This window comes from Pholcus phalangioides, unplaced genomic scaffold (assembly GCF_987345545.1).
Source record: "Pholcus phalangioides strain wild (caught in Gottingen) unplaced genomic scaffold, Ppha-v1.0 ptg000010l_1, whole genome shotgun sequence".
Taxonomy (NCBI): domain Eukaryota; kingdom Metazoa; phylum Arthropoda; class Arachnida; order Araneae; family Pholcidae; genus Pholcus; species Pholcus phalangioides.
The window spans coordinates 28,089,951-28,105,669 of NW_028301603.1; the positions used below are offsets into that span (position 1 = coordinate 28,089,951).

The following is a 15,719-nucleotide window of genomic DNA, read 5'->3' on the forward strand; positions in this document are numbered from 1 at the left end:
AAGTCTCTCTGCATTAACTCAAGTCTCGTTTTGTGCCAACAAGAGCACGCGTACCTTTTCTCTACACCTGCTACAACCAAGTCTATGTCTCTCTGTAGGTATGGTCTCCACAACCTTGTGGCATACTCTAATCCAGGACGAATTACACCCTTGAAAAGCGGAAGAATGACTTTAGTAGAACGAGGAGAGATCTTTTTAAGAATGAAGCATTCTATTCGATTTTTTGACCGCCGTGGAACAATGTTTAGAAAACCTAAGCCGCACTGAGTCAATGAGAATTCCCAGATCGATGATCCTAGTTGCATCCGGTAATGATAAAGGTACATGATTCACATACTCATAGGTAAAACGGGGGTTGATAGAACCAAAATAAGCGAGCGGCCCTTTCACTTGTCAACGTTAAAACTCATGCGCTCCATTGATTTTCCCATGCTGCGATCATATTCAAGTTCGTCTGGAACAACTCTCCGTGCCGTCATAAGGCATGAGCCTCACAAAAATGAGATCTGGTTGAAATTTTCGAGAATTTGCCTAGTAGACCTCAAAAAAATCACTTGGCCCGAGGGCCCATGATGCTCTTGAGACCGCCCTGACAACTTCTTATCGTTTAGATTCCCAATTATCCTCCCCCCAGCTTCACGTCAACTGATGTGCGCTAGGGATCTAGCTCGATCTAGAACTCCTTAATACACGACGTATATGAAGGCGTCTTAGCTCGATCAGGGAACAAGACTATCGATAAAAGGGAAAAGGGCATCCTGGTCAAGGACATTTCATTGAGGGACATCACTTGTGATACCAAAAAATTCCCTGTCGATCTCCATAACCCGCTGTGACCTATCTCGCAACTGCGATTCTTCTTCTATCCAGTTCAATACGTTGCCCCCAATGCCAATCTCATGTAGATGCTTTAAGAGTTTACCATGTTGGACTCGATAGAATGCCTTCTGGAAGTCAAGATACACAACGCCGACTACTTTTTTGCCTTTGCCCAAAGACTTAGACTCGTGATCATAGAAAGAATTTCAGTCATCGATATCTCCGCAGATTTTTATCTAAATGTCACGCGAATGATACACGCTTTCGATACAACGGAGAAAGGGAATGATGGTGAGAAATCGGCCTGGTTTGCCTAGAGGGCAGATCTCGATCCCATATGGATCTCAAACTTCTGTTATCCACGGCTCTCTTGCCTTATTTAACACTTATCGGCAGATCCCAAGAATAGTCCAATAAAGAACCTCATCAAAGACCGAACAGGCGCACATCAGTATCACCAACTCGTCTAACAACGGCTACGGCTTCGTTGCAGAGAATGTTCGATTCTCTCAGTCTTTTAATGGCGGGCGAGATTGTTTTGAACACGAGATAAAGCAAATTTAATCAAAAAAAAAAAATTAGTTTTAACCTGTAGGTTGTTTAAGAGTGGCTCCGGCTGCACGTTCTCCCCATTGGTTTTGGCGATCTTCATCATGATATCACGGGCCTCTTCGTAACGGCCCTGAGTCAGTAACCACCTCGGAGATTCCGGAAGGAACCTGTGTTCAGAGATATTTGAAGTCTCGGATTACAGTTTTACTAAAACGTTATTTTTTTACACTTCTACTCGATATTAGGTCTCCGTTTCTTCGGTGGAAATTTATCTATTCTTTTCGCCCGAAGAACCGTTGACTCAACAATCCTCGCATTTCTAAAATGTTTCAGAACTCGATAATATTGATAGTGAAGTTGAGAGAAAAAGAAACTTACCTCCAGTATACGAGAAAAGCGAAGGCACTAGTGGCGCAGATAATGCTGAGCTTTATCCAGCTCCTCGTGCCCCAAGCCAGTAGAGGGAGTATGCAAAGCCCGAGAGACCAACTTCCAACCGCGACGGCGTTCATACTAGCTCTGTAGCTTGTGCCCACCAGCTCCAGCACTAGAATTTGGTAAAAGAAAAGAACGTGGCGTATATATAAATGGATAATGAGACCTCACAGTCTCACATAAACACACCCATTCTAGGAGAATTGTGTCCTTACATCTTTTTACTTAATCTTTTGACTTACATCTTTTTACTTTCGTCGTCAGTATTGAAACGATTCCCTCATGTAAGTCGGGGTATCACTGTATATAAACACATTTTAAACCCTCCTGTCTCTTTAGCTCCGCCTTCTAGTGACGTATTTGCGATATTGGCCAATGAGCGTAACGCCGTATAAAATCCTATGTATAGGATGGCAAAATGTGACCGGGTTTACACAGGATCGATACGACAAGCTATACGACTGCGACACGTAAACGAAATCGCCACGGATTGGTTAAAAACCTAAAATCAATAGCGGTTTTGTGCTTTTCACCAATCTGTGTCGCGGTCGTATCTCTTGTCGTACCGATCCTGTGTAAACCCGGCCACATTTTGCCATTTTACACATGGGATTTTATACGGGGTTACGCTCATTAGCTAATATCGCAAATACGTCGCTAGAAAGCGGAGCTAAAGAGACGGGGGGGGGGGGGGGTTTAAAATGTGCTTATATACAGTGATACCCCGACTTACGTGAGTGAATCGTTTCAAGACTGACTACGCAAGTAAAAAGGTGTAAGTCGAGATTATCTTTACCAATGGTAAATTTTCAGATTTTCTCTAATCTTACTTTTTTTTTTTTTTTTTGTGATTTGACATTTTGACATTTCTCTCTAAAGATGAGACGTCAAAAGCCTTCCAGTATTCGTCAAAATGCGTCTAATTGAAAATAATAATAATTTTTAGGACGAGAAACATTTCTGAGAAACGTTCTCTACCGACTATCCTATCAGCGGATATGAATTTCTACACTACAGTAATACCCCGATTTGACCGTGACCCCTCATTCACGTCACCTCATCCTAAAAATGATTTTTTTTCTCAATTGGAAGGTTTTTGCGACATCGCATTCTTAGAGAGAAATGTCAAAGAAAGAGTCGCATCAAAAGATGACAAATAGATAAGAAAGAATAGAGACAATCTGCAAATTTACCATTAAACATTACCATTGGTAAAGTTAACCTCGACTTACGTCTTTTAAGACTTGCGCCGTCGGTCTTGAAACGATATACCCACGTAAGTCGGGGTATCACTGTATCTAAACGCATTTTTAAAACTCCTGCCTCTTTAGCGCCGCCTTTTAGTGACGTAATTGCTATCTTAGCCAATGAGCGTAACCCCATGGTAAAATCCTATGTATATGATGGCAAACACAACCCGGATGTACATTCACCAAGGGACGAAGATGAACTTTGAGTAACAAATTATCGGAAGTATCAGAGAACACTCGTGCCTATAGTCGCACGATAACTTACTTGATATGTAGCAGGAAACGTACAACGGATTCATTGTGGCCCCGTTCAACGCACGAAGGACGAGAAAAGCCGAGAAATTCGGTATGAATACGGATGTTATCTCGGTGAGGCCGGTGAAGACGGCCAGGAATATGACGCTGGCTTTCCGGCCGATCCTTCAGATGCATAGGAAAAAAAAAAAAAATTAATAATAATAAATTGTGATTTAAGCCGGGTTTTCCTAGGAATAAACTTTTTTGCGCCGCGTGAACCAAACTAGACCATTTCGCGCCGGCAGAAACGTCTTACATGATCATGCTCCGCGTTTGTGTTTTCCTAGCGTGGTGTATCAGATCAAGGCGGCTATATTATAGTACAGTGTTTCTTAACCTTTTTTTGCCCGTGGCTCCCTTTACACAGTCTTCACCTCTCATCTAGAAGCAAGATCCTTTATACGTATTGAAATGATTTTTTCAGTGAATTTATACTGAACGAAAATTTTGCAAAGAAAATTGGCCTCCATACCACTGGCCCAGAATTTATTGATCTCCCCCGCTAGTCCGAGTTCTATCAGGACCGTCTCAACATCATGGGCCTCCCTAGGCATGGTAGTCCCATACTTCGCTGGAAATAAACAGCCTACATATTTCCTACATATTTTCAAAATTAATTGTACTACAAAAATATCATAAGGTGGGGTCACTTATGGACATGAGGCACCCCAGGCATGACCTCTCACAAGAGCGGGACTGACAGAGCTGCAGCCCGGGGCAGTGGTTTTCATCATTTTTTGTTTTTCACACTATATTTAATATCCAGAAGGGGTTTGCGAAAAAACTCATCCTAGGGAACTTGTTGCAAAATGTAGGTGGTGAGGCCTGGGTGGGTCTATGCCCTAAGACGGCCCTGGTTCTATGGGTGGTTTTGTTGGATTCTGTAAGTGTATATTCACTAATATAAAAGCTTTATGTCTTCACACCTTAATTTATCTTCTCAGCTCTCTGCAACCCTCCGAACCACCTGTCATGGCCCCTTTCTCCATTTTCGTCCGTGGCCCCCTTGAAGTATCCCAGTACCACTAGGGGGCCATATGGTCCCCGGTTGAGAACCACTGTTATAGTATATGGCATTGGCTTCAGCTACTCTGTCGTCTGCATGGTCCGGTTTGAAGAGAAGGGAAAGGAAACACACAAGAGTGAAGGGAACATCTACAAAACGCGCGGCGCACGACGCATTTGACTCCTCCAGAAGCAGTCGGCCAATCACGCCCGACGTAAAGCGCTGTCGTGAGCCGTATTGCGCTCTGTAAAAGGAGAACAGTTATACTGATTTTCTTATTGGTGAGTGGACGGCATGTCGCGCTGGGCGATTCACGTTGCACGCGGCACAGAGAAAACCTGCTCCTGGGGAAAACCCGGCTTTAATTTCCGATAGATGCACCTAGTTATGATGGGTGAGAGTATGGGGGGGGGGGATTTTCTTCTTCTGTTGGCAGCATGACAGAACAAACCGAACACGAGCCGAACACACACACAATGAGGGTAGAATAATTTTGGAATCGGATGATTCTTTGTTAATCACCCTGTGTACGAAAATCAAGGATCATACACCTCGCTACACTTCCATCTCGCATGAGGGACACTAAGTACATCAAACAAACAAAATAAATATTTACTATAATATTAAAAAAAATTGAATACCTTTTTGGAGGCCAATATCGCCTAATCAAAATTGAAACAAGCATTCCGAAAATGGCTTTCGACACAACACATTTACTCGGAAACAATCGGAATGCCCCGGAAAACGGGACATATGGTTAACCCATGGTGGACGTATGGTCAGCTGGTGAAGGAGTCGCTGATAAAATTTTTGGTCAAAAAGGGGTCGCGCTTCAAAAAGTTTGCGCACCACTGGGCTAGATGGCTACAAGAATACTTCCTCTTCAGAACCATAAGCATGGTTTTTGAATTGAATCCTTATATTTTTACCGCGGAACCGACACATATATTACTCTATTCCAGTGTTTCTCAACCGCCGGGCCGCGAGCGATTAGCGTTTCATTTTCCCCTTAGGGGCCGTTCAAGTATTACGTCATCATCGATGGGGGGAGGGGGTTTCCGATTTGCTGACTTTTGATGACAAAGGGGGGAAAGGTTTGGATAATGCTTACGTCATCAACCACCCTTTATGAAAATATAAGTTGGATTCCGAGGGGCAGAGCTGATGACGAAATTTTGCTGACGGGGGGGGGGGGGGGGGAAGGTCAGCATTTTGCAGACTTTTGCTGACAAGGGGGGGGGGGAGGGGGTCAAAAATGCCTAAAAATTTGCTTACGTAATACTTAAACGGCCCCTTATTCATTTTCTGTTGGTCATGTATTTAACCGGGGCTTCGACTCACAAAAATGAGTGAAACCGGGCCACGGGCTCAAAAAGATTGAGAACCACTGCTCTATTCAGTTCGGCTCAAATATTTTTGATTCCTCCACACATTAACCCTTAAATGTATAGTTTTGCACGTGTATATAAAGGTTCTTTTAAACGTTCATGACTGCAGCCAGTTTGAAGATGAAAATTAGGAATAGCCTTCGCACATAAGGTGAGGTCATGTTCTTCGTATTTTACATTCGTAATTCGCTGGTAGATATTGCAATTAACCACAACAACCCTTAGTTTGTTGCGGGGCCATGATTTCTTTGATTTGTTGAAATGTTTTGTTTGCATATTTTATTTTTACCTTGAAGTTTGCAACCAGAATTTTTTTTTCTTATTACAGTTTGAATTACAAAAAAGGTAGTTTATATTTGGAAAGTAATATCACTCCAATATGATTTATTTAGCGTGCGATTGTTGAGGCTCTCTCTGTATGTCCTCTTTAAGGCCATGCAAAAAGCACAACGATTCGAAATAGATTTTTCCGGTTGCTTATCAGCTCGGAAAAAGAAAATCGTGCATTTAAGAATTAAAGCTCAACGGGGAGGGCACTCTCACCCTCCCTTACCCTAATATGTCTTGTAACGACGTTGCTTCTAGTAACAGTGCTTTGAATCCAGAGTCCCTATATTGAAACAGAATAAAAGCAGCGTGTGTGTAGGTCCATTGGAAAAAGCTACATACTTTTCTGGAAGATATCCGAACATGACAGTTCCGATGACGTTTCCAACGAAAACCAAGCTGACCACCAGAGTGGCGAAGCGGGATCTCGAACACACCATATCCCACTGCAAAAAAGAAGAAAAAGCAAGTGACTACACAAATTGACGAATACGGGGAGGGGGGGGGGTGTGAATAGGGGCGACCAACCCCCCACCACCCTTCCATGTTGCTCACAAATTTTAAAATTTGTGTTATTAGCAGAAGGTGGAGGGGGGAAAATCTGCCCCCTCCCCCGTTCGAAAAGCCTGTATCCGTTTATGGTGGTTAGGCCTACTGGTGTATCAGGCTGCGATTACACTATAAAGGTTTTTAAAAAAAAAGTTTTTATTTTATAGAACTTGAAAAAAATGCAACCAATAATCAAGCGGGTTCGAACCCATCAGTTTAATGGTTGCATTTATCAAATTTTATAAAAGAACTTTCATAAAACTTTTATAGTGTAATCTCGGGCTAAGAAGATAAATTCTATCAACGATCGAATCAAAACGAAGAAATAATGAAACGATTATCGAAGAAATTGTAATACAGTCGAATCCCGTAATAACGAACTCCACGAAACCAGAGAAATCACTTCGTTGTAACAAAATTTCGTTATAGAAGAATTCTAGATTTTTGCATTGTTCCAATGTAAACTTATCTGGGGGATTAGAAAAGTGTTCGCTATAACGGTATTCGTTGAAACGGGATTCGACTGTATTTAAATTACGAATTTTAACATTAACTGTTTATCTGTGAGCTTTAAATGATTGTCCTTTAGCATCGAGAGGTTACCTTTGATCTTTAAATAATTAAAACCAATCAGGCCCGTTGCCAGAATTTTCGTTTGGGGAGGGGACCGCTTTCATTTCGTGGGGGGGGGGAACCAAAGTGATAGAACAATAGATTTAACCATCTTTTTCCCCTTTTTTCGGTCATTTTCTCACATTTCGGAGGGGGGGGGGGGGGAGACCCCCCAAGTCCCACTCGCTACGGCCTTGAATCCAATAATATGAAATGTAAGTTGAATTGGAAAATAATTAGTCCAATTCGACTCTTTGTCTGGAACAGCGAGTAACTCCCGCTATAAGGGGAGTATATTTTCACTATCTTCCAATTATTTTACTTTGCTACTGATGAAGGAACTTCATTCAGTTCTGTGGAACGCGTCTAGCCGTGGTTACTTTTTTCACGTTGTTGTTTTTTTTATCGTTTTCCTTTATCGTTCATCGATATTTTCTGATTTTACCGACATCAACATACGTCGGTGAAATTTTGTTCAAACATTGGGACAGTCCCGTAAATAAATTTCGTAGCCCGTCCCATAAAGATCAGCAACCAGAAATACTTTCCCAATGTTAAGCGGTTTTCCTCAACAACGTCACCCCATTGCAAGAAATACGAGCGCCGTAATTTACTACTTATACTACACGGGTTATAAAAAGAAGAAAAGAAAACCATCTGAATTTCTCAGTGAGGATTCTCTCTGTGTCGTATCTGCAGCTTTTCTTTCCCAAGAGAGATTAGAATATAGTTGGTTTTAAGAACGATACACATAATATAATTTTTTGAAAGATAACACATGACACATACAAGAGATATCAGACCGGCATATATATATTTTTTTCACTTAACCCCTTCACGCATTTTGTCAACTATAGTTGACGTACCAGCAATAAATTTCGGAAACTGGCATCTTTGTTAGCATTTAGGAAATGAAGGATGAAGAAATGAGGGAAGCAAGAGTTTTCCTTTCTTTATCTTAACCGCATCCACACTTTTCTTTATTAGTGAGAAATAACTCTATTAAAACATATTTATATATATATACCTCAATTTTGAAAGAGTATTTTTTCACTGGTCAACTAAATTTGGAGAAGGGAAATTGAATTTGGATGCGTGAATCGCGCATCTACATGCGTATTGGCCAACACTGCTGCGTACTGGTGACGACATTAAGTACGGAAAAGTTAGTCAACGAGAGAGAGAGAGAGAACACCTTCTAGCTTCCTGCATGGTCTTGCAGCCTCATAACGATAACTTAAGGTACAGTCCCACGAGAGTTTGCTAGAGATAATTAAAGTTAAAAATAATAAAAGTCTTTGTCAGGATCCGCGGTCGTCTCGGGCCTCGGGGAAGCAATAATTTTTATTGCTTTCAATACGGAACGAGCGTCTTCCTTTGAAATGTCCGAACAAATACGGGATTTCCTTCACTCCGGCTGTGGTTTTTGCGGTTTATGTCCAACAAAGACTTTTATTAACTTTAATCATCTTACCAAGGGTCCCCTAGCAAACTCTCGTGGGACTGTACCTTTACACACACAAATAAATACTCAAAAAACAAAAAAGAAGACACAAGTCGGCGGAAGAAAAAAAAAATGGATAACATAATCCGAAGTCCCGATAACTGAAAACGAATTTTTTCCCATCTTGTGATATTGATCTGTCCCGTTCTTTGCAAAAGTGATAACAATACCCGAATTACCACATTATCCGTGATTTTCGTAAGTGGCGCCGACTGTATTTTTATTCCACACATTGTGCGTGTGTTGAAGAACTGGAACATTCACGTTGTGATGTTTGGTTCACGGTAAGCCACTGAAGTTGAATTATAAGAGAACTTATATATATATAAGAAATTTTTTTTACATGCGGATTATTAACCGCTTTAACACATCGCAGGGGGGGGGGGGGGGCAATGAGACCTCAGTCCAACGTCGTCTGACTGGGATTGAAAACTCGTTCATCAGCTGCAGAAAGTTGCCGAGTGTGGAATCCTTTGCCACATTTTTAAAACCGGGGTGAAAAATAAATTGAATTCGAAAATCAGATCTTCCCTCCTCTATCCTTCCCTTTCTCTGCTGATGAGAGAGGGGAAGAAAGCAAGAAGGTGTGTAGAGTTGGGTTTGCCGCCCTTCTCCCACTCCAGTCTAATTTTCTTGACTGCTCTTTCCTCGAATTCGCCACCCTGTACCATCACCAGCTTTACCTCCCGTCCTCCTGCAAGTACACCTGTGTCTCCAAGTCACTCTTTTGATCACTCCCATGCTCACGCACTCTCCAAGTCCGTGCACATAGTGCGGCGACCAAGAGGTACGGTAGCGTGCATAATAGTGCCTAGCGACGAAAAAAAAAAAATTGTGTTGTTTTGTTCTACACCGCACATACTGGAGATGCGAGACACAAGAGAGTAAAGCCCCGTTCACATGTGCAATGAAACATCCCGGGAAGTTCCCGGTAATGGTGATTTTCGCTACAAACCATTCACATGACGTTTAGTTGATGCCGGTAATCCCCCTCTTCTTTCCGGAAGTCGTCACTGGTTACGTGGGTTGAACGGAAGTGGCTGATTCAAGATGGCTGACGAAGGAGATTACGGTAATTTTCGTGGCGCAAAGGATTATGGGAGAGAAGGTCGGTGTCGACCACCAATCTACCCCAAGAAAGATGGACTTTTTTGTGATGAGCTTCTCTTCCACCTTTTTTTTCCCTACGAGGGGAAAAAAGTTGCCATGCCGGTAATTATCACCAAAGCGACCCCCAATCTTGCACATGTGAACGGGACTAAAGTGGCTACTCAACGAGGTGCGGGATTGAAAAAATTTGTTTTCACCTCGATCCAGTTGATTTTCGCTATCTTTTGATATATTGCTCCATTTCTCCCTTTTTTTTCTTTCCCTCTCCTACGGAGAGAATCATCATCATCAGCACACCCTTACATTTCAGAACTCCCCCGACTTTTTACTCTATCCTCCTCCTCTTTACTATGTACGGACATCCCGTACCGACTATGTACCGACATCCAGTCGTAATTCTTGGAACTCGTATCTCTTCGGTCGCCTGCATAAGCTTGTACACCGTTTTGGTCACTCACATATTTGCACGCTCTAGGTCACTCTTTTTGTCTCTCACTGGCATGGTTCCTTGCTTTATATATCACTTATTTTGATCATATACTCATTTACAGATGCTCTAGGTTATTCTTTGGTCATTCACATGCTTGCTAATGCTCTAAATTACTCTTTTGGTCATTCACGTGCTTTCAAACTCTGTAGGGTCACTCATTGACCTAGTCTCTTAGTCCCTTGCTGTGTGAGCAGAAGCGAATTCATTCCGGTTTGTACAAATTTTGCGCCTCATCTCCAATTCCACTAATTTTCTTGGTCACTTATTCCTCAAATTTGGAGCCTCCCCCTGTAAATACGTCACTACCAGAAGGGCGATAGGGTTGCAATATATCACGCTAGTGTTGAGCCTGAAAGAAACGATAAACACTTTTACCATTATAGCTGAAAATCGCCAGCATAAGGCCGGTATCGCATTATAAAAGTTTCATAAAATTTCATTTACAAAACTTGAAAAATTCAACTAATAAGACTATCGGTTGCATTTTCTCGAAGGTAGCCGATAACCTTATTGGTTAAATTATTCAAGTTTTATAAATGAACTTTTATGAAACTTTTATAGTGTAATCCTGCCTTTAGAAATGTTGAGGATTATGGGAGGACTTTGAGAAAAAAAATCAAATTAGCGGAATTTATACGCTCAGATTACACGGGTACGCCGTTGCATATTATATAAACATTATAATTACGTTAGTTATCACATTACCCTTGTCACAGCCGTTTCGTCGTAGTCTGCGGTGTCGTACTTCCATCCTGCGGGACACGATGTCGTCGGCCAATATTCGCCGGGTGTCCAGTTACCCGAAGCGATAACGGAAGAGAAATTCACGCCGTAAGTCACGCAAGTGCCTCTTCCGGACGACGGGGACGGACGGACGAGGGCCATCTTCTCCTGTCCCGTCAAGACGAAAGAGTTCTCGACCTCCGGGACGTTGCACCAGTGGTCCGGGGTCGACGACAGGAAGATGATGTTCATCGAGAACCAGGGAGCGAACGTCAACGCCGGTACCAGGAACAGACACACCATCACCTTCTGGTACCTGCCGAACTCACCGACAGTCTTCAGCACGTCCTCGAACTCCATGCTGATTGGTTTTTTCCGTCCGAAATCGTCGGGGCGCTTCAGATGACCATCTTGGCCTGGAAATAATTAGCGCAATTCGTTAATTTAATCATTGAGAAGAATGGGGTTGACAAATGCTCGCGGCAAATACCGCGGCCGATTCGTAGCGCCGAATGGAATTTCAAATTTTATACCGAATAAGAGCGTTTTTTTAACTCAAATGTGGTGTAAATTCCGATGGATAGAAAACAAAATATAAGATCAAACTGATGTAATTGCTGAATGACGAGAGTGATTTCGATGGGAGAAATAAACTGTGTTTTTTTCCCCCCGTGTCCCAACGCACCGATTTGGCAATAATTCCACATTATTATTGTCAACCGTGAACGAGAAAATACAGTTTGATGCACGTGGTGGCGTGGTTTCGAGTTTCCCCATCTTTCTGTTTCTCTCACACGCGGCTGCTGTTGCAAAACAGCCGTTTGATAATAACTAGAGCCCCCGGAAGTTTAAGCACTAAAAATGATCGCAATTGGCAGGCAAAAAGGCACTGAAAATGCCTAAAATAGGCACTTAAAAAAAAAGAGAAAGGGGTTTATAATCAAATGGTAAAAAGAAAAAGTAATTGAAATCTACGGTGTTAAAGGGTCCGAAGGTTGGGTAAAAATCCTCTGGTTGCCTTTCACTAAATCTACGGCTTTAGTAACTGTGCATTATTGGTCAATTTAATTCGGATATTATCATGCCAGAGGAAAAAGTGTTTGTGGTTCCCCCCCCCCCCTCACGGTTAGGTCGGAGTTCGATCCAATCGAATACAGTCGAATCCCGTTATAACGAACGCCAAGAGACCGGAGGAATCACTTCGTTAAAACGAATTTTTTTTTTATAAAAGAATTCCAGGTTAGCTAGCATTGTTCCTATGTAAACTTATTTGGGGGGATTAGAAAAGTGTTTGTTAAAACGAGAATTTCGCTATAACGGTATTCGTTACAACGGGATTCGACTGTACTTAATATGTAATTAGTTAACGTGCAAAAAATATGCTAGCTGAAATCAAAGAATACTACCACTACTAAACCACACATGCTTCGAATAAATTGGTACATGTTGGAATGTGCGTGTCCGTGTTGTGAATCCAACGAATCAAAGAATACAGTGGAATCGCAAATATCTGGCCTATATAAGGCGACTAGAATAAGGCTACATCTGGAGGCGGTGGGCGACCCTTAACGAATGGACCACATAATGGGGCCTCAAGCGAAGAGGGGGCCCTCATAAAAATGAGAACTGGCTGACACTTTTAGGAATTTGCTACGTACAGCTTCAGAAAAATCAATTGGCCCGGGGGACCATGATGCTCTTAAGGACGGCCTTGTCTACCGGCTATAATCCGGCCTAGTCTAGTGGCTATAATCCGGTGTAAGGCGCCACTAATTCATCCGAGCTATCGCCAAACTTTACTTCGTTATCAGTTTGGCGATATTTTCGGAGGAAATCATTAATTTTCATTTTACATTTTACATAAGATAATGTCTATTTACAGGCCAAAAATGACATAAAAAATGATAAGTATTTGCATAATTTTCGAAACAATATTTAAATTTTTGGACTTCCATTTTTACTCATTATGTATACATTTATGTATAAAGTACATTACATTTATGCATAGAGTAATGACTTGTACCAAGAGCTCACAAAATATAAATAGGAGTGATTTTCGTTACTAAAAATGGTGTTTTTGAAGGTATGAAGGGGGAAGGGGGGGTAGGAAGTGAGCACGTATAGAATTCCTGCTTATCCGGCTTTTCCGTTATCCGGCCCACCCTTTCGTCACAGTAAGCGCCGGATAGTCCGTATTCTACTGTGATTATATCGAGATCATAACGTTTTCAAACGGAATCATTGAAAAGAAAAATTTTCATAATAACGACACATTTTTCTAAAAAAATGTAAGCGTTGAGCTTTGTATTAGGTTTGCTCTCGTCGATTTTAGAGAATCTCTCACATTCTGGACGTGATTTGTGCGTATCTGAAATAACTTGCCATAATCATTTGCAGTTGTAAAAAAAAAAAAAATCAAATCAAAATAGGGGAGTTGTATAGCTATTTTTATGCCGTCCCCAGTACGGTCCAAAACCCAGTTAGAAAGTTGTTGCCCTATCCTCTCCTGATGCCAACAAGGAAAAAAAATCCACGTTTCTAAATGCAATATTCACTGAGATATTCGAATTCGCAAAACGGGGGAAATTTAGAGGAAAAACAGCGTTAAATGCGGGTAAGGGGTCATTCAAGTATCACTTCAGCATTGAGGGGGGGAGGGGGGGTTTGAAGGTTGCTTACGTCATCAACCACCCTCTTTTTGAAGATATGAAATATTCTAAGCTGCTGACGACGGGGGGGGGGGGGGGGAAGGGTCAGTGTTTTGCTGACTTTTGCTGACAAGGGGGGGGGGTCAAAAATGGGTTAAAATCTGCTTACGTAATACTTGAATGGCCCCTAAGACGGTTTATTCGCATTTTTAGGGCTGTTTTTCTCCCCCCAACTTTCCTTCGTTTTTGCGAATTCAAATTTCTCAATGAATGTTGCACATATGGCCTTATTCACAGTAAGAGTTGAAACTGCAATCGCAGGTTAAAGGATTAGCGATCGACAAGGATTGGTTAAAATCCTCACATTAACCAATTCGTTTCGATCTTCAATCCTTTCACCTGCGATTGTAGTTTGTGTTGGTGAATACAGCCGTTAGAAACGTGGATTTTTTTTTTTTTGTTGGCATCAAGAGAGACAGGGTCATGGCCATCTTAAGAGCATCATGAGCCCCCCGGGCCAAGTGGTTTTTTGAGACCCTACCTTGTAAATTCTAGAAAATTTCAACTGAATCTCAGTTTTGAGAGGCCCCCGGCCGCGCCCGGGTGGGCGTCTGCGTTAAGACGGCACTGGACAAGGCAAAAACTTTCTAATTGGGTTTTGGGGCACACGGAGACTGTATAAAAGTTATTTTTTATTTTATTTTAATAACTATACAACCCCCTTACAACATGAATGACATATCTCAGTGCTACACATTATTAGAAAACTTTTTATAATTGGAAGTATAACTCTACAGCAGTGATTCCCAACGTGGACGTTAACGCCCCCAAGGGGGCGATGGAATGTTCCAGGGGGGCGGTAGAAGCTACGGGTACAACATAGGATCCTATGGGTTAGATTGCGTTGGGGGGCGATGGGAGAAAAAAAATTCTGAAGAAGGGGGCGATGGGACAAAAAAGGTTGGGAAACTATGCTCTATAGGATCAACGGTTCGCAAGTAAAATACCGTACCCCTTTGTTTGACATATGTTTGCTAAGCACCCTGTATATTTGACATCCATATTTTTTTTTTTTTGGGGATTTTGTCTGTTGTGACCATTTGTATTTATAAAATAATGCTGAACCAAATTACGGGACAATTTCTTTAAAAGTGATGGCATACATTTTGTTCGGTGAACAATGCGTGGCTTTGTATTTGAAAAGAAAAAGGGGTTTGCTCGGGGTCACTAAAGGCAAAAGCCCTATCAGCCTCCCGTCGTCTTTAGGGGCGGCACACGAGGTTTTGCACCCGGGCAAGCTTGAGCCGCCCCTGCTCGCTTGCAAGACTTTATCGAAGGCTCGCATCTGAAGTTGAGGACCCTTCATATGGTCTAAATCTACCTGGATTTGTACCGTCGTAACATAGACGAGAATTTACGAGCGCTGCTGATCATACGATTCTGAAACATACGATTTTTTACACGGAAATGTTTTCTTAACGTGTTTTTAAACCGATGAAACCGCGTGACACATCCACTGTCTTAACGATGTTTTCCCTCCCCGTCTAGCCTTCGTAAAAGTCAAGGATTACGTTACGTTTTATATAATGGGGTTGTTTTTTTTTTTTTTTGCTAAGAGAAAAACAACTTACCTTGCTTCTCGGTTACGGTCCCTAGAAATGCGGTAATATTATCTTCGGAGTCTCGAATGTGAGGATCGTTTTAAGCTCAATCTCGGGGGTCTTAAAAAAGGCCGTCGTCGCGGAAATGAAATGCATATAAGTGTGGGGGGGGGGGAGAGTTATATTATCCTCTCGGGCATAAATTAGTGTCCCCCTCACAATCATAGGAAATTCGAATTAACGTTATCTCTGGGTGGGGGGACATGACGTCATAGAAAGAAAACCGCGCGTAAATCATTCAAAATCGCCGACTTTTCTTTCTTCCAGCACCTAATATGTAGTAGTAGTAGTAGTAATAGCGATATTGTTTCATTTGTGGAAAATTGCAGCATTCGCTATTATGTTGTA

The 15,719-nt window shown here is 41.9% G+C and overlaps 1 protein-coding gene across 2 annotated transcripts in view; it reads right to left on the reverse strand.

Moving 5' to 3' along the window:
- The window catches only part of LOC149081202 (carcinine transporter-like), a 34,482-nt gene extending 19,015 nt beyond the window's left edge, over window positions 1-15,467 (reverse strand). The window contains exons 1-6 of one of the 2 annotated variants that reach the window (XM_089238020.1): window positions 15,342-15,467; window positions 11,045-11,478; window positions 6,417-6,520; window positions 3,322-3,476; window positions 1,750-1,918; window positions 1,409-1,538 (exon numbers count right to left, since the gene is read on the reverse strand). In XM_089238020.1, the coding sequence (XP_089094146.1) occupies window positions 1,409-1,538; window positions 1,750-1,918; window positions 3,322-3,476; window positions 6,417-6,520; window positions 11,045-11,422 (936 nt within the window). In that variant the 5' untranslated portion in view covers window positions 11,423-11,478; window positions 15,342-15,467. Of the gene's footprint in view, window positions 1-1,408; window positions 1,539-1,749; window positions 1,919-3,321; window positions 3,477-6,416; window positions 6,521-11,044; window positions 11,546-15,341 lie in introns of those variants that run through there. The other variant, XM_089238022.1, reaches the window with a different exon arrangement.
- Between the last annotated feature and the right edge of the window lie 252 nt (window positions 15,468-15,719).